General features: G+C 55.3%; 5 protein-coding genes across 5 annotated transcripts; 1 reads left to right on the plus strand and 4 right to left on the minus strand.

The window, feature by feature from the left end:
• Positions 1–1,339: 1,339 nt before the first annotated feature.
• UMAG_03850 (putative glutamate synthase (NADH)) lies at positions 1,340–7,846 on the minus strand (the record flags this gene model as incomplete). The annotated part of the gene is made up of 1 exon (XM_011391978.1): positions 1,340–7,846. The coding sequence occupies one exon, from the start codon at positions 7,844–7,846 to the stop codon at positions 1,340–1,342; it is 6,507 nt and encodes a 2,168-aa protein (XP_011390280.1).
• A 4,006-nt stretch (positions 7,847–11,852) lies between these two features.
• On the minus strand, positions 11,853–13,172 carry UMAG_03851 (putative adenylosuccinate synthase; the record flags this gene model as incomplete). The annotated part of the gene is made up of 1 exon (XM_011391979.1): positions 11,853–13,172. One exon carries the CDS (start codon positions 13,170–13,172, stop codon positions 11,853–11,855), a length of 1,320 nt encoding a protein of 439 aa, XP_011390281.1.
• A 1,157-nt stretch (positions 13,173–14,329) lies between these two features.
• On the minus strand, positions 14,330–15,961 carry UMAG_03852 (DNA primase subunit PRI2; the record flags this gene model as incomplete). Its single annotated transcript, XM_011391980.1, has 1 exon — positions 14,330–15,961. The coding sequence occupies one exon, from the start codon at positions 15,959–15,961 to the stop codon at positions 14,330–14,332; it is 1,632 nt and encodes a 543-aa protein (XP_011390282.1).
• A 647-nt stretch (positions 15,962–16,608) lies between these two features.
• On the plus strand, positions 16,609–20,727 carry UMAG_03853 (uncharacterized protein; the record flags this gene model as incomplete). Its single annotated transcript, XM_011391981.1, has 1 exon — positions 16,609–20,727. The coding sequence occupies one exon, from the start codon at positions 16,609–16,611 to the stop codon at positions 20,725–20,727; it is 4,119 nt and encodes a 1,372-aa protein (XP_011390283.1).
• A 256-nt stretch (positions 20,728–20,983) lies between these two features.
• On the minus strand, positions 20,984–22,315 carry UMAG_03854 (putative pyruvate dehydrogenase (acetyl-transferring) subunit E1 alpha; the record flags this gene model as incomplete). Its single annotated transcript, XM_011391982.1, has 2 exons — positions 20,984–22,165; positions 22,262–22,315. 2 exons carry the CDS (start codon positions 22,313–22,315, stop codon positions 20,984–20,986), a joined length of 1,236 nt encoding a protein of 411 aa, XP_011390284.1.
• Between the last annotated feature and the right edge of the window lie 1,644 nt (positions 22,316–23,959).

A 23,959-nucleotide genomic window follows, 5' to 3' on the forward strand; every position in this document is an offset into this window, starting at 1 on the left:
GTGCGAAGCACGAATCGCGAAGGTGGATCTATACTTATCTCTGCGGTCGCACGCTGCAGACATTAGGCTCGTCCGCGCGCGCATATACTCGCTCGCTTCGATCCACATCTGACCATGTCGTTTGCTGGGTCTCTCGAGCTAGTTGTTCGCAAATTGATAACTTCGGCAGCCTCTTGTTGCTCGAGATTCGCGTGCATTCACACGCTGTTGAGCTCGACGTTGGGCTGTGCGTTCGCTACGCTGTTTTCTTGTGTGAGGTGCAGGAATTTCGCCGGCCTCTTCGCTAGTAGCGGAGCGGACGCTGACGAGACGCAGTCACCATTGCACAGCTTGGCGTGTCTCTGTACAGATATGCAACGAGCCAGGATCTCGGCAGGCGTCGCACTGAATGACAAGCCGTGATACAAGCGACCGTTCGTGCGTGATCCACTTTTCACCCAGGCTCCACCTCGTCATAGCTCGTCTGTCTCGCATCTACGCATGCTCACTCGAACGCTCTCTGCACCCAGGATTCCATCCTAGTATGCACACCGCCCTTACCAAGCCAGTTAGCCGTGTCTTAATTCGCCCCATAACGTCCTCCTTCACACGTGGGTATAGTGTCACGAGTGACACTCACCGCGGTGCACATCTACGACCCAGAACAAGCCAATGTGACCAGCAATCGCCATGAAAAACAGAGCATTTCCAAGTCTTATCGAGTCTGTGCGCCGTAAGTGTGGCATACAGCGTTCACAATCACGAATCGTGAATCACCGGTCGTGAATTTGTGATCGTGATTGCGATTAGGTGTTGCGCTCACGTTGAAACCGCAATCATGAATCGTGAATTGTGATTCACGAATGTAGTCAGTCGTGAGTGTCGCATTCACGATTCATGGAACGACTCACTACTTCTCTCACCGACTCCAATCACGAATCACGAATCGGCTTCACTCAACGGTACTCGCATGTCCACTGCGTCACACGACTTCCCTCACGACTGCCTCCACAAAGTCGTGAGTCTCACGTCATCAACACGGTTTGGCTCAGTTTTCAGACACACTTGACACAGCTCGCTGTGCAGAGACAAACACGAAAATCGAGTCAAGCCTTTGATTCGAGAGAGACTGAGACGCATCTCGTAATAAAACACATCGAAACTCGCGGAAAGGGGGACAAAACTGGACGGGAAAACTTGCAAGAAATGCTGCTGCGACCGACTCGCGACTCATAAAGCCATAGAGTCCGAGCGGGTCGATAGCGCATCGCTATGAGAAATGACCGTCATATATACAGGTAGAGATGACAGGAGAGCAAGTAACGAGATTTCTCGATTGTAACGTAATGCGTGACAAGACTTAGGCGGTAGCAGCGACCTGTGTCTTTTCAGCACCAGTGATGGGCAAGAATTCACGTTTCTTGATCGAGCCGGCCCATGGGAGACGCGTGTTGCCCATGAGATCTCGGTCGACCTGAGCTGCGCAAGCACGACCCTCCTGGATACCCCACACGATGAGCGACTGACCACGTCGGCAGTCACCGGCAGTGTATACACGCTCAACGTTGGTCTTGTAAGGCGACTTGCCCTTCTGGTCGTCAGCCTTGATGTTGGATCGACCGTCCTGCTCGAGGCCAAGCGCGGTGACCGCGTCGTTCTCAGGTCCGAGGAAACCGAGCGAGAGCAGGCAAAGGTCGCATGGCCATCGCTTCTCGGATCCAGGAATCTTGTTCATCTGCCACTTGCCAGAGGCATCGAGCTCCCAGTTGACCTTGATCGTGTTGAGCGCGATGAGCTTGCCGTCGGCATCCTTCTCAAACGAGGTGGTCGAGATGCAGTACTCACGCGGGTCCGAGCCCCACTGAGCGGCCACTTCGGCGTGACCGTAGTCCACCTTGAAGACTCGCGGGAACTGAGGCCAGGGGTTGCCCTTGGCTCGCTCATTGGGAGGCTGAGGAAGCAATTCGAAGTTGACGATGCTCTTGGCACCGTGACGAAGGGCAGTGGCCTGAGCATCGCAACCAGTGTCACCACCGCCAATGACAATGACATCCTTACCCTTGGCGCTGAGGTAATGACCATCCTGCAGACCAGAGTCGAGAAGCGACTTGGTGTTGGGTGCAAGGAAGTCCATGGCAAAGTGCACACCGTCAGCCTCACGACCAGGCACCTTGAGGTCACGAGGCCAGGTGGCGCCGACAGCGTAGACGATGGCGTCGTTCTGGGCGTGGAGCTGCTTAGGGTCAACGTCGCGGCCAACGTGAGTGCTGGTGACAAAGTTGATACCCTCGGCAGCCATCAGGTCGACACGGCGCTGAACAACACCCTTGTCGAGCTTCATGTTAGGGATACCGTACATGAGCAGACCACCAATTCGGTCAGCACGCTCGTAAACCGTGACCGAGTGACCAGCCTTGTTGAGCTGGTCAGCGGTGGCGAGACCGGCGGGACCGGAACCGATGACGGCAACGGTCTTGCCGGTGCGGACCTTGGGAGGACGAGGTACCATCCAACCCTCCTCAAAGCCCTTGTCGATGATGGCGCACTCGATCGACTTGATGCCGACGGGCTGCTCGATGATACCGAGCACACATGCGCCCTCGCAAGGAGCAGGGCAGACACGACCAGTGAACTCGGGGAAGTTGTTGGTCATGAGGAGACGGTTGAGCGCGTCCTCCCACTGACCCTTGAAGACGAGGTCGTTCCACTTGGGGATAATGTTGGAGATAGGGCAACCAGTGTCACCCTGGCAGAAGGGAACACCGCAGTCCATGCAACGAGCGGTCTGGTACTTGAGCTCGGCCTCGCTGAGACGAGTCGAAAGCTCCTTGTAGTCCTTGACACGCTTGGTGGGGTTGCGGTAGTGCTCGCCGAGACGCTTGTACTTCATGAAGCCGCGAGTCTTGTCGAGCTTGTTGAGCCTGGCCTTGGCGGTCTCGTCATCAACCATCGAGTCCTCGACGTCGACGACAGCAGGCTCAACAGGCTTGGCAGCAGGGATCTCGCGAACACCGTCGGCAGCGTTGTCCTTGGCGTTGTCCTCTTGAGGCAGGATCTCGACCTGACTGCCGTGGCGCGACAGGGTGCCGAGCAAGTCGACATGGCTCGAGCGCTTCTTCTCAACGGCAGCCTTGGCAGCCTCCTCCTCGAGAACGCGCTTGTAGTCAAGAGGCATGACGCGGACGAAACGAGGGAGGATGTGGTGGAAGTCGTGCAGAACGTGGTCGGCAACGGTGGAGCCAGTGTAGTGGCGATGGTTCTCGATCAGGTTGCGAAGCTCAGCAATCTCCTTGGGGTCCTTGACGGGGCCAAGTTCAACCATCTCGGTGTTGCACTTGCTGCGGAAATCGCGGTTCATGTCGAGAACATAAGCGATACCACCCGACATACCGGCAGCGAAGTTACGTCCAGTAGGGCCAAGGACAACAACGCGGCCACCGGTCTGATACTCACAACCATGATCTCCCACTCCTTCGACAACGGCATGTGCACCAGAGTTGCGGACAGCAAAACGTTCAGCTGCTAGACCACGGAAATAGGCAAAGCCGCTTGTGGCGCCCATAAGGGTAGTGTTACCGACAATGACATTCTCTTCGGCCTTGAAGGGGGAAACCTTGGGCGGGTAGACGATGAGACGACCACCGCTGAGACCCTTGCCCGAATAATCGTTCGCGTCTCCTTCCAGCTCGATGGTGATTCCAGGCGCAAGGAATGCACCGAACGACTGACCAGCGGAACCTTTGGCGTTGATGTGGATGGTGTCAGTGGGCAGGCCTTCTTCACCGTACAGCTTGGAGACACGATAAGACAAAGTGGTTCCGAGAGCTCGGTCGGTGTTAACGACATCGCAATCAATCTGGACAGGCAGGCCCTGCGTCAGGGCGGGCTCAGCCTCGTCAATAAACTTGTTGTCGAGACGAACGTAAAGCTTGTGGTCTTGCTGTCGAACCTTGTACGTTGCTGCGCCAGGACGCATTTCGTGTGCCGGCTTGAGAATCGCGCTGAGGTCGAGGTTGGCTGTCTTGGGTGTGCGAAGGCTATCGTCAACCTTGAGCAAGTCGGATCGACCAACCATTTCGTTGATGGTACGAAGACCGAGCTTCGCCATGTAAGATCGGAGCTCCTCTGCCAAGTAGTAGAAGAAGTTGATAACCGACTCGGGCTGGCCAGCGAACTTCTCGCGAAGCTCGGGATCTTGTGTAGCAATGCCAGCTGCGCAGGTATTGAGATGACATTTGCGCAACATAATGCATCCGAGAGCGATCAGCGGCGTTGTGGCAAAGCCGAACTCTTCGGCGCCGAGTAGACAGGCGATGGCGACGTCGCGACCGGTACGGATCTGACCGTCGGTCTGGACAGTGACACGGCCACGGAGGTCGTTGAGGACAAGAGTCTGGTGGGTCTCGGCGAGACCAAGCTCCCAAGGAAGACCAGCGTACTTGATACCAGTCCATCGGGAGGCACCGGTACCACCGTCGTGGCCCGAGATGAGAATGTGATCGGCCTTGGCCTTAGCGACACCGGAGGCGACGATTCCGACGCCGACCTCGGAGACGAGCTTGACACTGACACGTGCGCGAGGATTGGCGCACTTGAGATCGTAGATGAGCTGCTTCAGATCCTCGATCGAGTAAATGTCGTGGTGAGGAGGAGGTGAGATGAGGCCGACACCGGCAGTGGAGTGACGGGTGCGGGCAATGGAAGGCGAGACCTTGTGACCGGGCAGCTCGCCACCCTCACCAGGCTTGGCACCCTGGGCCATCTTGATCTGGAGCTCGTCCGAGTCGGCAAGGTAGTTGCTGGTAACACCGAATCGGCCCGAGGCGATCTGCTTGATCTTGGATCGGAGCGAGTCACCGTTGGGGAGGGGGATGGAACGCTCAGCGTCCTCACCACCTTCACCAGTGTTGGACTTACCGCCGAGGCGATTCATGGCAATAGCGAGCGCCGAGTGGGCTTCCATCGAGATGGAGCCGTACGACATGGCACCGGTGCAGAATCGCTGTACAATCTCGGTCCAGGGCTCGACCTGGTCAATGGGGATGGCACGCGACTTTGTGTAGTCAAAGTCGAGCAGACCACGCAACGAGGTGGCCTTGACGGCATTGTGTGAGGCCTTGCTGTAAGCATCCCAGGAGGCCTGGTTGCGCTCACGAGCGGCATCCTGGAGGTGGGCGATGGCCATGGGGTCGTTGATGTGAGCCTCACCACCGTCACGGTAGTGGTACTCACCGGACTCGGGGAGACCAGGCACCGAGATGGTGTCTCGCGAGGGGTAGCCGCGGTCGTGGAATTCGAGAGCGTCCATGGCGAGGAGCGTAAAGTCGGAACCCGAGACACGCGAAGCGGTACCGGCAAAGCAGCGGTCGACGACGTCGCTGGCGAGACCGAGAGCCTCGAAGATCTGGGCACCCTTGTACGAGGCGAGGGTCGAGATACCCATCTTGGACATGACCTTGAGAATACCATTGTCGACAGCGTGGGTCCAGTTGTCGATGAGCTGGTTGGGCGAAAGATCGCCCTTGACGAGACCCTCGCGCGAGACCTTGAGAATAGCCTCCATGGCGAGCCAAGGGCAGATGGCGTCGGCACCGTAGCCAAGGAGGACACACATGTGATGCACCTCACGAGCCTCGGCAGACTCGATCATGAGGGCAATGCGGCTGCGCTCCTTGTTGCGGATGAGGTGGTGATGAACACCACCGCAGGCAACGAGCGACGAGATAGCGACGCGGTCGGCGCCGACGGCTCGATCGGAGAGGACAACGACACGGTAGCCGTCACGGATGGCCTGCGAGGTCTCGCTGCAGATGCGGTCGAGGGTGCGCTCGTAGCCGATGATGCCCTCACCCTTGTCGTAGGTGATGTCGATGGTCTTGGCAGACCAGTCAGAGTGGACCGTGTCGATCTGCTTGATGGCGTTGAGCTGGTCGATGGAGAGGATGGGCGAAGGCAGCAGGAGACGATGGCATTGCTCGGGCTTCATCTCGAGAAGGTTGCCCTCGGGACCGACATACTGCTCGAGCGACATGACGACCGACTCTCGAATGGGGTCGATGGGAGGGTTGGTGACCTGAGCAAAGAGCTGGCGGAAGTAGTCGTAAATGACGCGAGGAGCAGACGAAATACAAGCAAGCGGTGCGTCGTTACCCATAGAACCGAGCGCCTCTTTGCCATCGGCAACCATGGGAAGCATGAGAAGGTTGATCTGCTCGGCAGTGTAACCAAAGGCAAGCAGCTTGGGGTCGGTGCTGAGACGCTCGTCGTCGAGAACGGGGGCGATGGCGTTTGCAGTGTTGCGACGAACGGTGTCGACGATCTCGGGCAGGCGCAACAGCTGGTTCTCGAGCCAAGCGGCAAAGTCGGCGCGTTGAGCCGTGCTCAGCTTGAGCTCACGGTCCTCGACGACACGACCCTCGACGGTGTCGACGAGCAGCATCTTACCGGGCTGAAGACGGCCCTTGGCGATGACGGTCTTGGGGTCGATGGTGACGGTGCCGACCTCGGAGGCGCAGATCATGATGTCATCGTCGGTGATGTAGTATCGGCAAGGACGGAGACCGTTTCGGTCCAAGTTGGCACCGCAGTAGCGACCATCGGCAAAGGTAAAGAGCGCAGGACCGTCCCATGGCTCCATGAGGCAGGCGGCCCACTGGTAGAAGGCAACCTTCTCGGGTTCCATGTGGTCGGCGGAACCCTGCCAAGCCTCGGGAATCATCATCATGACCGCCTGTGGAAGGGTGAGGACCTTGTTAATGACGAGAAGCTCGAGGACGTTGTCGAAAGCAGCCGAGTCGGATCCACCACCCTCGATGATGGGGTAGAGCAGGTCGAGCTCGTCACCGAAGGTCTCGGACTTGAGGAGACCCTCCCTGGCACGCATCCAGTTCTTGTTACCACGGATGGTGTTGATCTCACCGTTGTGAGCAGCCCATCGCATGGGCTGAGCACGGTCCCAAGATGGGAAGGTGTTGGTGGAAAAACGGGAGTGGACGAGGGCAAAGTGCGAGGCATAGTGAACGTTGTTGAGATCGTAGTAGTAGTTGTACACCTGAACGGGGCTGAGCTGACCCTTGTAGATGATGTTGGTGGGGCTGAGCGAGCAGATGTAGAACCAGTTCTGGAGACCGATGGTGTGGGTGGCGTGCTTGCGGAGTACATAGAGCTGACGGCCAAAGTACTGCTCGTCAAAGGGCTTGGAGGTTTCGAGAGGGGTGGAGCCGGAGCCATAGTGGTCCTTGAGAACGACAAAGGGTTGCATGATCTTGGGCTCCTTGCTCTTGGAAGCGGGACCAAGGATCGAGTTATCAACGGGGACGTCACGCCATCCGAGAACGCGAAGGCCGAGCTTGTCTGCAATGGTGGTGAAGGTGTGAACGTGCTCGGCGCGAGCGTTGTCGTCCTTGGGGTTGAAGAACAAGTTACCAACAGCGTACTGGCCCTGAGCAGGGAGCTTGACGCCAAGGTCGCGCTCAGATTCGCGGCGGAAAAAGGTGTCTGGGATACCGGTCATGACACCGGCACCGTCACCGTCACGAGCGTCGGCACCGACGGCACCACGGTGGGTCATGTTGCAGAGGAGGAAGCGAGCCTCGGAGACAATCTTGTGGGCAGGCTTGCCCTTGATCTGACAGATGAAACCGACACCACAAGCATCCTTCTCATTGTCGGGATCGTAGAGACCCTGGGCAGCGGGCAAGGAGCCGGCCCAAAAGTGGGTGGAGCGCTCTACTTCATCAAAGCCGCTAGCCTCGAGTGAGTCGGAAGAGATGGCTTCTTCGTGAACGGCAACTTGCTCGGCGACGTTGAGTTTGTCAACGAAACGAACCTGACGGGTGTTTTCGTGGCTGGTGGCGACGGGAGCCATAGCAGGCCACTCGGAACGAGGGTGCGAGAAAAAGGGGTTGTTGTGTGAGAGATGAGCTTCGGTTGGACGAAGCTTTAGTGGAGAGCGATGCGAGCGAGTCTTGGGTCCTCGTAGGATGCTGGTGTGGAGATGCTTTGCAGTGGAACGATTGCTTGCAATAGACGTGGCGGTGTTGGGTATTCGAGGTTGACTCTTTTGCTACAGACTCCCAGGCGAATACGAGATGCGAAATTGAAGGCTTGACGACGACCGAAACTCGACTCTGCGGATCTGACGGTGAAAAGGAAAGGATTAATGCCGAAGATCGGATAGTGGAGAATAGAAGAATGAGGCAGGATGGGTGCGAATAGGGTAAGGCAGAGAAGAAGGAACGATACCGTCATAAATGGAATATGGGTCAGTCGGGAATTTCAGGAAAGGCGGTGGCAAAAAAAGACCATTGAACGGCGAGGAAGGATGAGCACACAAGACTGCCACGCAGAAAGGCAGACAAACAAACAGACAGACAGACAGGCAGGCAGACGGGCAGACGGGCAGACGGGCAGCTGTGATGGATGGCAAACGCCCACGCGCCAGATGGATCTGCAGAAGCTGCTGCGGTGAAGCGACCAATCAGGACCGAGCAAATTCAACCAACACGCGGCTTGATTGGCTTTTGACTGCGCCAATTCTCGCCTGTCAGGTAACAGACCAAACAAACCCAAGTGTACCAAAAGGAGGCCATGTACGCTGTCAGCGTCAAGCTAGGGTGCAAGGATGTAAGGATGCAAAGACAGCTTTAGGAAAAAAGTCATATCTTGCACTTCGCTCAGTGGGCCAGCTTAGCCTTGGAAAGCAAGCTGTACCGAGCTGGCAGCTTTGGAATCTGAAAGCGCTGGCTGACCATCAGCAGCAAGCACGCTTGGCCACAGAGCGGCTGATTACCGACAATCGTGAATCAGAGCGCTCCCCAATATTCACGATTATCAAAGCAGGAAAATCAAACAAATCCATGCCAAATGATATAATCTGAACCGCGCGCGCCTCTTTAAGCGTTCTTCCACTCGTGACTGTGGTTCTGAAGCCCGAAAGTCGTGCAAGTCAACTTTCATGAGTCGGCGTTATCAAAACAAGCCCAAGCCCAAACCCAACCCAAAACCCAAAACCAAAAATAACGAGCCACCAATTTCCCCCCGAGAAGAAAAGGTCGCCGCCGCGGTTGGCCAGAACCAACCAACATTCACGGTTGCGGGACATGGCAAGGGGAAATTGTTGCTATTCTTCTTGATCAAGGCGGTCGAAAAAAGAACGGCGTCCTGACACATCTAAAGTTGACGCACGCCTGCAAAAGTGCGCGCGTGCGATCCTTCCATCCGAATCCGCGCTATCCCTCCGCAAGAGAAAACATCGACAACATCTGATCGGCAAACAACGCCGAAAGCTTTGCTTCACAGCGCATCTATGAAAGACATTGATCCGAGCATCGTCTCTTTGCACGTTGCTGTGATGTTGCAGAACTGTCGACTGGTGCGTAAAGCACGCTCCGCAGTGGTTTCTGATGGAAATGGCGTCCAAAGCAGCCAAGCCGTGCCCAGTGCCCATCACTGTCTGCCTGTTCCCATATCGATGCTGGTCCTGCCAATGGTCCTCTGAGACACTTACTCACCTACACAATGAGATCCAATATCGAATGCGGTTACGAAGGAGTTTGTCGAACAAAGAGGGATGCCTGTGTTGGACACTTTTTGGTTGGCTTGAATCCGTTGGTTGGCTTGAATCCGTTGGTTGGCTTGAAACCGTTAGATGGCTTGAGATGACGAGGTGATTGGCTTGACTACAGAGGAGACAGGTTGGCTTAGGACCTGACTACAATGATGTGCGGGAGCTAGGTAGTAGTACGAGGTGTGGTTGTCGCTGGGTGGGATGTGGCAAGGATCGTGATGGTCTACAAGGAATGCCGACTCAGCCTGAATGGAAAGGGTAAAAGCTGTGATCTTCTTGGCGTGGGGTCGCTCGTCACAAGCGCATTCGTGGAGAAGAAAAAAAAAATAGAGGAAAAAGAGGTGATGCTTTCAGCAAGGTCGATGCAGGACTTTGCACGCAGTCGCAAGGGCCGGTGGGTCACTTGAGAATGGAAACCGGAGAGGTCACAGGGAATACATGAGCGGGCGGCAATTTCAAACAGGCAAGTTGACTAGCCTGAAAGCAGAGAGGTACACAAAGCAAACGCACACGATTGGACGAGCCGAGGTAGCGGAAGCTCTCGGATGGTGGATTGAGCGTCTCGACCCCGCTTGCAAGCTGCGTGGTTTACAGTCAACTTTGAGCCTCGCATCCAATCAGATCTAATCCATTATTTCTATCCGAGGACGAGCGTGGAGGCTAGATTTCCCCTTCGGTGAAAATGACTGCTTCTTCGTTTTCAGCTTCTGAACGACAACGCAGACGGCTTGCGTGGCCTGCACCAAGGTGTGAAAACTTTGACTTGCTCAAGTTCACCCTCCCTATTTCAAAAAAATGCGCAAAGGATGACGACTTTTCAGATCCTTGTCTTTCGCTCACACCGCCAGCTACTGCTGCGAGCAAAAACCAGAAGAATATTCAGACCTTTGCAATGCTCCAAGGAATTAAGAATTAAACCGACGCGAGAGATGGTTGACTATCTCTAATCGAGCCAATCACATTGTTCCTTTTCATCTCTTTCATCTTTCAGAAGGGTCCTTCTTAATCGTCGTGGTCTGCGCATCCTCTTCCGCAAGTTGAGAAGGCTGAGGACGACTCGGCCGAAGCTTCGGTGAACCAAAAAGGCGAAAAAGGGCCACTACGTTCACGCTTTATGTCTGCAGCGTAAACTTGATCTACTGTCTCCGGACTTGGCCGTGCGTGCCATCATCTCGCTTTCATTTCGGTGGACTTTTCGCAACGCGATCGATGCAAGTGAAAATCTGCCGTCGAGTCATCATCTCATGTTGCCACCAAGTGGCCGTCCTGCTCGCCGCGGATACTGTGATCCGCTGAAAGCGATCCCACTCGTGACTCTTGTCTCCGCTGCCACGCACGACGCAGTCCGTTCAACCCTCCAGCGTGTCTGTCTTTCAGCCCCCACGTGTTCCTACGTCGCAACGCTCCATGATCACAGCTCTATGATGTAGCGACTCTTTTGTATTCCTCGTCATCTCTGTCAGGAGCAATGGAAACCGCTCACGCAGCTTCGCAACTCAAGTGTGCTCAAGTCTCGCATCAAATACCGTGTCGGTGAGATTCGCGGTCTTCAACAGCAGAAATCTAATCAACGCACGAGTTTACGTTCAATTATCGAGGCGGCGGCAACTTGCCACCTCTGAGCTGTTTGGTGCCACAATTCCGATTCTGACCGATCGATAACTCACAACTCTCTCCTCGTCCATGACGCGCCCTTGGACCAGTTCGTGGTTCGTGAATCATGGCAGCGTGCCTCACGCCTTAAATCACGAATCGGGAATAAAAAATAACTTCTTTCTATGATATATGTTAGCTAAGAACAGTTCAACAGCTACCTCATTCCCAAACTGACAGAACTCGGCACGTGACTTGGCCTCATTCGTGAATTTCTTGACCCCCGTTTTGTTCCCTTTTATTTGGTTGGTTTTCGTTAGGCTCTTCCGTTTACAAAGAATCGTGAATGCACTCACGACTGACTCGTGAGATGTGGCCGTACACCGCAAACCCGTGATGATATCAGACGAGACAGGCCCGGCTGTTTTCGTGAGTCTCTGCTAATCAACTAGTCTGATGCCGTAAGAGCATAGCGCACCTCGTCTGTCACTATCGGCTCATTGCAAGGCTGACGCTGACCCTGTGACCAGCTTGATGACAAGCATCGCACACTCGTGGCACGCTAACTGGATAGAGTCTATCAAAGGCAACAACAGCTCAGGCTTTGGCACACTGGGTCTTTGGACTGGATTCTATTGAAACAACGCAAAATACTGCGTGGGTGAGGAGATGACTCTGGAAAAAGAACTTGTAGCTTGAAAGCCTCTAGAGATCATCCTGCACGGTGGATCATCGACTCGCGGGCAGGACCGACGCCGATCCATTCGATCTTGACGCCCAGGAACTGCTCGATGAAATCGACGTAGTTTCGGCAGTTTTCCGGCAGCTCTTCCCAGGTGGTAGTCTTGGAGATGTCCTGCTGCCATCCGGGCAGCGTCTTGTACTGCACCTCAACCTTGGCAAGCACCTCAAGGTCGGCGGGGAAGCTGGGCAGCTCCTTGCCATCAACCACATAGCCGACGCAAATCTTGATTTCCTTGAGCTGGTCCAGCACATCAAGCTTGGTCAAGTTCAGGCTGGTGTAGCCGTTGATCAGGCACGAGTAGCGCATCATGACCAGGTCGAGCCAGCCGCAACGACGACGTCGGCCGGTGGTGACGCCGTACTCGGCACCCACCTCCTGCAGGTGGTGGCCAATCTCCTCGTGCAGCTCCGTGGGGAAGGGTCCCATACCGACACGCGTGGTGTAGGCCTTCATAACACCGATAACGTCGCCAATCGCGGTGGGCGGGATGCCAAGACCCGTCAGCACACCTCCGATCGAAGTGGACGAGCTAGTGACAAATGGATACGTGCCAAAGTCGATATCCAGGAAGAGCGCGTTGGCACCTTCGACCAGCACCTTACGGTTCTGCGCGAGCGCCGTGTGGATAAAAGTGACTCCGTCCACAATGTGAGGGCGCAGACGTTCCGCAAATGCGCGATAGCGAGCAATCTCGCCCTCAGTGTCGTACTCAAAGTGGCCGTATCGCTTGAAGCGACCCTCGACGAGCTTACGAAACTTGGTAGCAAACAGCTCTGGGTCATAGAGGTGATGGACACGCAGACCCGATCGCGAAGCCTTGGAAGAGTAGGCCGGGCCGATGCCCTTCTTGGTGGTGCCAATGCTGCTTCCGCCAAGCTCGACCTCCTTCAGGCCATCAACGACCTGGTGAAAGTCAAACACGAGGTGAGCGCGATCCGAGATGAACAGTCGCCCATCGCAGTTGAGACCCTTCTTCTGGATCGTATCGAGTTCGGCAAAGAAAGACGGGACGTGCACCACCACACCGGAGCCAATGAAACCGGCACAGCGCGGGTTGACGAGACCCGAGGGCAAAAGGTGGAAGTCGAACTTGGTCTTGACGCCGTTGACATCGGCGACGATGGTGTGACCGGCGTTGTTACCACCAGCACATCGGGCGCAGACGTCCATCTGGCCGCTAAGTACATCAGCGAGCTTGCCCTTGCCCTCGTCACCCCACTGGGAGCCAAGCAAGACGGTGGCCTTGCCGCCCGTCTTGGAGTCGGAGGGTTTTGGCATCGCAGCCATGATTGATGAAGCGTATAGAGGGTTTGGCTGTTTCCAGCGAGGGAAACAAGGTCGGTGATCAATCGATGCCGAGAGATGAAAACCCAGCAAGGGAAGGATGATCCGCGACGGTGTTGAGCACTTTCTTGATTCGTTCCACGGCTGCGCGACCCACTCGTGGCTGCCAGTCTTTGTCACAGAGCGCTGCCCTGTGCTGCTACATAACCACACCACACACACACACACACACACACACTCTCTCTCTCTCTCTCTCTCTCTCCTTTGCTGCTTGGCTCTGCAAGACAATATTTAAAATGCATAATCAAGTTCAATCAAGTTCAAGCATTCTTGACTCGTGATTTCTTGATCCGTCGTGATTTGCGCACAGCTTCCTGTAACTCACTTTCAGCTCTCTGGAGCGAGCATCAATCACGAATTAATTTAATTACGATCGTCAATTTTGCAGTTTTGAATTTTCTTCGCGAAAGCAGAGCTGGGGAAAGATGCCAAGTCGAAGTCTGAGACTTTGCTGCCTCGAGTCACGATTCACCTTCTGGCCGCTTTCGCCCGCCTTGTACATTTTCCCCAGCAACCCTTGCAATTCGTGCACACCTGTTTTGTCATTTGACACCTTTGCAAGCGTCACATGTCTTGTACCTGTTACGGGTGTAACCTTGGAATGAAGTCTCAGCCGAAGCGCGCCCCATAAGTGTTAGCCTTTCCGTCGGATGGTTGAGGATTTGCTGTTTCATGCACACGTCCAGCAGTGGATGTCTGCTCAGCAAGTAAGCCAGTGTGGTGACCCATTGAATTGGGAGTCAATAGCCTCCGGGCTCGAAGGAGTCGGTCAACCGAGCACTTCACACACTGATCCTCAGCTGCACGTATCCGTCGGGCTACAAGGTGGATAGGGAGCATTCACTTCAATTGGAGTTGCTTGAAAGCTGCGCATCTGGGATCACTTCAAACCTTTTTCTTTTGTTTGTTTCGAATTTGCAGTTTGTCTCTCTCGTCGAACGAAGGGCCGAGGACTGTTTGTCTCAGCAAAGGCATCAAAGCTTTTTTTTGGTACGCTGGGCTTCAAGGAAGGAAGATGAAATGCATGGATATGGTATTGAGGGACAAAATAGAATCACGAATGCTACACCTGAGAAAGAAAAAGGGGGATGCTGTTGCGACTAGGAATCAACCATGCCTTCAGCCGCCGCTGTGGGTCGAGCCTGCTGTGGCGATGTTGTCTCAGGTGCTGCCTCGTGAGACAAGAGGTCCATGTCGTGATCTGCGTCACTGGTTTGGCTGCGGTCCGCGCCTTGCGCAGCATTCTCGGCGTGTGCTAGCTTCCAACTGCTTTCAAAGTACCTGTTGGGATGGGTAACCGTCTCACCTCGGCCATCGAGGCCCTGACCCTTCTTGACACCCTGCCGCTGGTGTGTGATTTCAAAGATGCGTGTGCAGGCGACATGATAGTGGCCTTGTTTTACCGAAGCCAGAATCTCGGACTGTTCTGCCTGATTGAGGCCGTAGTGCTGCACCATGGCCGTGGACAGGTTCGTCGTAGAGAAATGCCGAAAGGGACAACCATGTGAGTCCTGTGGACCGGGCTGATCCTGCGTCAAGATGCGTGCACAGCTCTTGGCCGGATAGTTCATCCGTCGACCCTCGAGACCGTAGCCGTGTCGAATGTTGTAGCGATACTCCTTGTTGAATTTGTCGTCGGTTATGTGTTTGAAGCTTCGACGCCAAAAGACGAGCGCCTCTTCGACCGGCAAGCCGAGCTCTTTGAGGAAGAGGTTGTACTGCAGTCTACCGTAGTGCTTGAGATGTCCTGTGGTGGTGAGCGTGCTCTGGAGATTCTTCATGCACATGGGGGCATGCGTCTTGACCAACGCATCCACCATACCGGCAGTCACGGTGGTGCTACCATCGGCTGTGATGCTGGATCCGGTGTAATCGGTCGAGATACCGGCGAGGAAGCCCATGCTCAGGTGGGAAAGGACGGGCAAGAGACGGTCGTCCTCGTCGAGTCGTGGCAGAGCACGAGCTGTCATCTCGAGATCACGAAGCAGGCGCGATTGAAACTCGGCAAGAACGAGACTGGACTGCTCCTTGATCGGCACCCATGCTTGGCCTGCTCGCATGAACACCCTTCGCTTCTCTACCAGGTCGGTGACTCGGGTCCAATCGACCTTGAAGAACGTCTCGCTCTCAAACGTCGTGGCCATTTTGGGATGGGTAGCCACCAGCTGTTCGCGATACATGCTCTTCTCTTCGGAGGAAACGGGCTGCCAATCGAGCTTGAGGTCACGCATAAAGCTCTCGCGCTCCACTGCGTCGTCGGTCTCGAAGCGAAGACGGAAGAGCAGAGACTCGGCCTTGACAAAGCGTCTTCGCAGATCTTCGCTGCGACAGAACGCGAGACGGAGCACAAAGTGACTGACATGGTCCTTGAGACGCTCAGCGAGTAGGTCTGTGGTCTTCAGAGCAGTATTGGCGTTGAGCGGCAACAGACGCTTGGCGAGCGCGTTGACAGCATCCTTGGTTTCGCCATAGGTACGATTCCTAGCTTGTGACGATTCGATCTCTGCTAGTACCTTGAGACGATCGATGGCCCACGACTCAAATTGCTCTATAGTCACCTCATGGGTAGGAGGCAGTGTGTAAAAGTTGAGTCGGTGCGCATACCTTGCAAGCGCCTTGTCGGTGTGATGATAAGCTACCGATCCAGGTGCAGATGTGCTTGCATGTCCAGTGACGTTCGAGACGTTGCCGAAGCTCGAAGGCACCGACGGAGGTGCTGCTGTGCGAAACATATTGACCTGATTGAGCTGCGAAGAACGATGGCAACCAAGGTGTCTATGTGAAGCGGACAAGTATCGATGGCAGTCGTAAGCGACGAGGCGAACCTTTGTGCCTCTTCATGTCTATGCGGTACAGCTCGTGTGGAGAGCCAAAAGCGTGTTGTTCTTGCCAGTCTGAAATTCCACGGTGGTTCAGCTCAGCTCAACGCGACGCGCCACTCACCACAGAAAGAGCAGCGTGTTGAGTGCGCCGAGTGATGCATCACCGATTCGAATAGATTCCAGCTGCCGATATAAATCTAGCACCGGTTGCACAGGGCAACATCCACAAAGCTGAGAAATTCTCATGATGGATTTACGATTCACGATTCACGAATCACGAAATCACGAATAATCACATCACGAATCGTACTTACGACTTTTTTGACAGCTTCGTCCTCTTGTCAACATACTCAACTCGATTTCTCTCATCAACCTGCCCCATCACTGCTCTCGTCTTCGCACTCTTGCTTCATCGATACAGTGGCACCACTTCTACCAGAGACAGCTGCGGCCCGCACTGAACACTCGTGCTCAGTTTCGTTTGCTGCACCGGCTGCGCTCGTCAGACGCAAGGGGAACATCATCTGCATTTGCATCGCGACTGGCACCATAACACCATGATGCCTGCTGATCCTTACTCGCTCGAATCCCTGCGTGAGGCAGAGGAAACCTTCCGACGTTGCGAACAGGGTCGCATCGCTCTTCCAGAAGTAAAGCAGCGCACTCCAACACGCGATGCTCCCTACCAACAACACCGTCTCGATCCATGGGTTGGCTTTGACAAGTCCAGAACCCTTCCCATTCCACCAGACGTATTCACTGGAATCAAGAGTGCCAGTCCGACAGCAACACAGTCCCTGTTTCCAGCCATACGTAGAGCCTGCATCACGGTCGACAACAAGGTCTATCTCTGGTCTTACCTCGAAGGTCAAGCTGCTTTCGAATTCTACTGTGTTCCCGACGATCAGGTCGTCATTGCTGCTAGCGTACTGCCAGTAAGATCTGGCGTATTTGCCGATATAGTCACTCATGTGCTTGTACTTAGCATCGGAACATCTGTGCGCGAGGGAAAGTACATCAAAGTGCTCGGGCTCTCCTATACGCAGAATGGGGATCACTCCAAAGTCGAGGTTCTCGAAGCAGGCATGAGCGCCAACACCAACGGCGTCATTCTTGACAACATCACTGGCACCGATACCGGACGCATCTTTGCTACCGGCTCCGACCACTGCCTCTACGAGCTCGTCTACCAGAGGAACGAGGGCTGGTTCACCAGTAAGTGCTACTTGCGCAACATCACCAACCCACGCCTCTCGAATCTCTTGCCAACATTTGTAAAAGCCGACAAAAAGCTCCTCTACATTACGGTGGACAATGCTCGGCAGCTTGTGTATACGCTTCGCCAAGGTGACTTGATTGAGGTCTTCAGCCTGTCATCCAAAGATCCCTCCTCAGCACCGGAAAGGCGCGGTCAGACCGTGGGTACCTCTGGACAGCAAGGTACACCCCATGCTCGCTATGACGTAGGCTCCATCGTGTGGATTGGACCTGTAGAACGCGAGGCTCGCTTCAACGTCGTTCTGCTCGCGGTCACCGATCGCGGCTACCGCATCTTCCTCGACAACTTCCAAGGGCGTTCCGAGCCTGCCATCACGGTTCGTGCTCCACCCGCTCTGCAGCAGCCTCCTGGTGTCGCTTCTTCTGCGAACCCTGCCGGCTACTCGCAACAACAGGGTCCACAGCAGCAACAGTCACTCGTACAGCAGCAAACCATCACCAGAGCCGTTTCCTCTGTCTTCTATGCGGGCGATGTCTTCATGATGGGCTTCAACTACAACAACCTTCCGTGTCAAATCTGCTGCATCACGCCATCACTCAATGCGAATACCACCACCACCGGTCCTGTCGAGAAGGCTACGTTCATCGACCTGGAATTGACTCTGAGCACGCCCATATTTGCCGAAGCTCCGCCCAGTCGCAAACCCACGCAGATCACCGACAACGGTGAACTGGTACGAGCTACTTATGCTCAGAACCTTCGACCGCCTCGCAGCTTCCTTGTGCTCGACAACAACGGTCTCACCGAGCTGGTCGAGCGTCGTCCTGTCGACACGCTGCGTGGTTTGCTTGAGTCCGGTACGCCCGTCAACAGCGCTGCCATGATGCAGTTCTTTGGCTCTTTCGGCTCGATAGAGGCTTGCGAGACCGCTCTCGCTATTGTGGCTCACAACTCGCAGGTGGCTGCTCCCCGTGTCACCATCGGCTCTTCCGCCGGAGTCGCCGCAGGTGTTGCCCAAACCGTCTCGGAAGAGGTTGTCGCGCTCGCATCTCGAGTCTTCTTTAGCCAGTACGGCTCGTGGCCTGCCGACACAACCGTCTCGGCCGCTCTATCTACCCCAAGGACGTCGCGCCATGACGGTCTAGCGCTCTACATTGGCTGCATTCTCAAGCGTGTCTGGGATCGCGCTATCATGCCTGCTGAGCCCGTCAAATCAGGAACCAAGCCAGCTGCACCTGCAGCCTCTAGCAGCGCTCTCACCACTTACCGCGCTGCCGGCATAGCGGGGAGCACGTCGACTGGTCCTAAGCTACCGCTCCGAAAGGAAGACCTGGAAGAGACGCTTCAAGATCTGGTTCCGCTCCACGATTTTATGCAGCAGAGCGCAAAGTTGTTTGGTGTTGGCGGCTCGTCGGCGGCGAATCGGAGCTTTGTCAATGGCGTCGGTTACGACCAGGAGCGAGCGGCCAAGCTAGACCAGGAGAGCTTCAGCAGACTCAAAGCGCTCGTGTCGAGGGCAACGGAGGCTACCAACTTTATGCTCTTCCTTATCGACCATGGTTTGAAGGCTCTGTTGGATGCATGCTCTGCCGAAGCCAAGGATGTGATCGTGAATTTGCGTTTCGGCGAGCTGATCACGTCGGAACAAGGTAAACGTGCCTCTAAGGAGCTCGTCACCGCGCTGATCGAGGCACGCATCGGAGCGCAGGTCAGCATTGATGCCGTGGCCGACGCTTTGCAGGCTCGATGCGGAAGCTTCTGCTCCGCTGACGATGTTCGACAGTACAAGGCTACCGAATGCATCCGTCGAGCCAAAGAGGCGCGCGCCGAACAGGACAAGATGGACAACCTACGTATGAGCCAAAAGCTGCTTGCCAAGGGCGCAAGTCAGTTGTCGTTGGAAAAGCTGCGCGGTGTCTGTCAAGACTATGGATCGCTCGGTTACGCGACTGGTGCGATCGAACTGGCTCTTCAGTGTGCTGCGGAATGGGATCCTTCTGGCATTGCTGCTTGTTATCTGGCCGAAGGTAGCCCGGAAGGGTCTGAGCACCGAGCGCGTCGCGAAGTGGCGGATCGACTCAAGCAGGCGTACCAGCTAGTGTTTGACACGCTGCAAGAGCTCGATGAGCGTCTCGATGCTGCGTACAACGTTGGAGCTGATGAAGCGCAGGTGCGACTAGCGATCAACACGAGCGATAAGGCACGCACCGAGGCGTATGCGCGTGCGGAAGCTTGGCAGGATGCGCTCTTCCACGAATGCATGTACGAGTGGCTGATAGAACGCAAGATGACGGATCAGCTGCTTTCGATGCGGACACCTTATCTGGAGCAGTTTCTCGTCAAACGACCCACTGGCGTCAAGGCACACGATGCTGCGTTTCTGCGAACGTTGCGAAACTTGCTCTGGCAGTTGTACGTGCGTCACGGCGAATATTTTGCAGCTGCCCAAGTTTTGGATGCGTTGGCGCACTCGAAGGAGTTTGCACTGGATCTGCGCGATCGGATCGAGTACCTAGCTCTAGCAGTGGGCAACGCCAAGTCGGTTTCACCATCGCACGTTGAGGCGAACGAGGTGGTGACATTCCTCTCGCAGGCCGAAGACTCGCTGGAAGTAGCGCAGATTCAAGCGCGAGTTCTGCAGGCGCTGCAACAGGTCGGACCGGACGAGCTGGATGCGGAACGATGTGCGCTGCTCGCCGATTCGATCGAGTGGCTCGACGAGGAGCTTCTGGATCTTTCGACGCTCTACAAGAAGCTAGCCGAGCCATTTGAGCTACTGGAAGAGCAGCTGGCGATGATTGCGTCTGCCGAGCTGCACGATGTGGCGTTGGTGTCGGAGCTGTGGATTGGGTTGATATGCAAGCAGCACGCCAGCAGTCGCGACGAGGACGCGTACAAGGCGATCTCGGCGCTGACCGTGCAACTCTTCACGCGGCTGGATCGGAGTGAGGTGGCGTGTCCGATGGACAACGTGTTTGACTTGCTCTTGAGGTACGCATACGAGCAGATGCGTCCGGAGGGCGAGGTGCGCGACGAGAGTGTTCCTGCTGGCTTCGCAAGGCGAGTTGGCAACCAAGATCACACGCGATCCACGCTCGACATCCCGCAAGGTTGGGCGAGTGAAACAATGCTTCGGGCGACCGGTGCGCCCGAGCTGATTCTCGACATCCTCGAGTCCGCGCTGGCCACCAGGCCGCAACCGTGGAACAGTGTGCGCGGACATACGTTCCTCTACGCCGAAGTCGCCGAATTCGCCCGCACATGGATTCAGCTCTCCACCACATCGCCCCTCGCATCTTCAGCCGCTAGACGTGACTTGGGCTTCGCCACCCATCTCGCCCCACTCACCACGGTCCAAGTGCACAGACTTTCCGCTCTGCTCAATTCCATCATCCAACATTCCTCCGCCGCCGCCTCCGCCCGCAGCGCGTTGGATCTCCTCAAGCTCTATTACTAGCTTCACTGCCACCCTATATCTGCTCACCACCTGTACTGGCCATCTGTTCCTGTCCAATTCAAACTCAGTTCACGCCGGCTTTGTGGCCCAATCAGGTGCGAGTCGCGAGTGCAAACACAGGCGTCAGGCAAGCTGAATGGAGCAGAGTGAAATTCACGATTCACTATTGTGAAATTGAGACATTGCACGCGAGAAAGGACGAGGCAAGACGCAACAGAGCGTCGAGTGGAGGTAGGCGATGTGTTACAAGGAGGGATTAACGGTATCGGTGGATCTCGGTGCGGTCCCTGCCACGCATCCAGTCAGGCTCGGTGCCTGGGTAGTAGATGTCAGTCCAGAGCGAGTGCTCGCTTGGCTGTGGACTCTGCTTTGCCTCTTCGACGGCTTGGTCGACCTCTTCCTTGGCGGCCTTGTCGATTCGCTTGAGTTCGGCCTCCTCGACAACGCCCCAATCGAGCATGCGCGCCTTGAGGCCCTGGATCGGGTCGGACGACGAACGCATGGTTTGAATCTCATCACGCGTACGGTAGGTGGTACCGGGGTCCGAGAGAGAGTGGCCGCCGTATCGGTAGGTGACCAACTCCATGAGCAGAGGTCCGTTGCCACCGAGCGTGTAGCCCGATGCATGCTTGGTAGCAGCCGCAACAGCCAAGACGTCCATGGCGTTGACCTGGATACCGGGGATCACATCACCACGTGTGTAGTACTGCGTGTTCATCGACGAGCGTTCCGCCGAAGTGCCCATACCGTATTTGTTGTTCTCGCAAACAAAGACACACGGCAAGTTCCAAAGCTTGGCCATGTTGTACGCCTCAAAGACCTGACCCTGGTTGGAAGCGCCGTCGCCGTACATGGCGAAAGTGGCGTCGTTGGTGTTCATGTACTGCTGAGCGAACGCGATACCAGCGCCGACGGGTACCTGAGCACCGACGATACCGTTACCACCAAAGAACGTGGGGGTAAACATGTGCATCGAGCCACCCTTGCCCTTGGAGATACCATCCTGGCGACCGAACAGCTCGGCGATGACACTCTTGATCGAGCCACCCTTCTGCACGGTGAACGGATGGCAGCGGTAAGCAGTGATGAGCTTGTCCGAAGGCTTCATACCGGCCTCCATGCCCACAGCGACGGCTTCCTGACCGATGGCCAAGTGGCAAAAGCCTCGGATGAGCTTCTGCTTGTACAGCTGGTCAGCAGCCATCTCCATCCTTCGCATTTTCACCATCTCCGAGTACAGATGAACGAGCTCATCTTTGGATGTCTCCCACTCGAGCTTGGGCACTTCGAGCTTGTAGCCTTTGAACGAGTCCGCGTTAAGGTCGACTGTGAACTTTTCCGTCTTGGATTCGGGCAATTCCTGCTGCGGACGCGACGCCTCTGCAGTGAGCTGGACGAAGCGCGACGACGAGGGGATGGCGTTGCGCGAGTAGGCGGGCTGTGTGAGTGGTTAAAAAGTTGCGAGCCAAATGCGAGGGTCAGTTGCAACGAAACTCGTCGAGCGTGGAATGGCGCATGACTGCAAGATACGTACGAGGCTCTTGGCCTTGCCCGCGGTGCGCAGGAGGTTGCGCGAGAAGGACGACATCGTGGTCTGAACGAAGCAAGCCGTAACGATCATGCAATGGAGTTGTGGATTTGGTGTCGGCGGTGTCGAGATGTGTAGCATGCAAGGTAGAAAGAAGAAACGCGCTTTTGGTTCGGTGAGTGACTCTGTAGCTGGTGCTTTCGGTGTACATGCAGCGTTGGTAACCTACCAGTAAGATAGCCGACGACGATAGGAGAGAGAGATGGGTGAGGGTAGGGGAAAGGAGACGGGATCCGAAACGATGCTGGTCAGATTGAGCTTTCGAGATGTTGGTGCTGCTGCTGCGAACCGCGAAACACGTTTGTCTGCACAGACGGTCGAATTACGAATTTGACCGTGGCAAGCTCAACTTTTTGGCTCGCTTCCTTCACGCTCTGACGGGGGTTCTTCTTTACATACAGACACACACTCTTTCTTTGCGCGTGTGCCCATCCGTGGAATTTTGGCAGTTGCACCTGGCGACGCTTTCTTAAATGTGTGTTTTTTTTGTTTTTTTTTTGTTTTTTTCTCTTTTCTCTTCGAAACAGGCGCGAGTCGAGCCGATATTTGACCGATGCAAACTCGGAGTGTGCTGTGTGCTGTTGGAGCGCTTTGGGCTTGTTTGAGCTGCCGCGTTGGTATCGATTTGGTTGGTCGCGTGTGCTAGCTTAGCTGTTGGCGATTGTCGGTGCACCGTTGCCGACGACTGGCTCACTGTGCTGTTCCAGGGCTGACTGAGTTGGATTCTTGTCCGGATGCTCCTTTTCCGCGTTGACTCGTGACTGGCGTGCGATGCTCATAGGCAAACTTGATTCGTTTGGCCCGAAATGCGTCCGCTCAAGTGGTTCTGCTTGCGTCTGTGCCACGGACACCATCGATATCACTTGCTCATCTTTGAGCGTTTGCCTCTTGGACGTTACAGTCAATCAAGCTGTCACTGCCAAGCTCTGGCCACGTAGGAACTGTGAGGCCATCGCTATGCAGACTCGGTCAGCTGAATACACCCTCAGAAATGACGATCAGCCAGCCGTCGAACAGCACTCGAGTGCACTAACCCTATCAAACGAACTTGCAGAGAAGTTGGGGTAAGAGCAAAAATCTCAAATCACGAATTACGAATCCCAAACGCCCCAACTTGCTGGCGCCTGTCGAAACTCGAAACTTTGCCGTGGACATCACGCATATCACAAATCACAAATCACGGATCACGGAAAAAATCGTCTTGCGTGGATTCACGATTCGGGTTCTCGTTGTTAGACCGCTGCATGGGGCGATCGCATTCGGAGTGTGAGTCGTCGTGCGAGTTTCTGATTCGTGATTGAGACACGCGCGACGCTCTCGATCACTAAAGCGTAAAGTTGACCTTGACATGTGCATGGCGCATCCACGATTGTGATTTGTGATTCTGTGATTTTCAAACTCACGACTCTGACTTTTTTTTTGCTAGCAAGCAGAAAAAAATTCCACCAGCAAAAAAAGTAAGCAGACAAAGTGGCTTGACGTTTACCTGGTTCTTCTTGACGCTTCACCATCACCATCATCGACATCCTATGGATTGGGTACATTCTTCACCAGCAATTCAGTCGCCCAACGTCACCCGATCCGACCTCTGCTCATGTGTGTGTGTCACCATGCTTCGCTCAGCCTCACTTGGACCTGCTCGCT

This window comes from Mycosarcoma maydis, chromosome 10, assembly GCF_000328475.2.
Source record: "Mycosarcoma maydis chromosome 10, whole genome shotgun sequence".
NCBI classification, from domain to species: Eukaryota; Fungi; Basidiomycota; class Ustilaginomycetes; order Ustilaginales; genus Mycosarcoma; species Mycosarcoma maydis.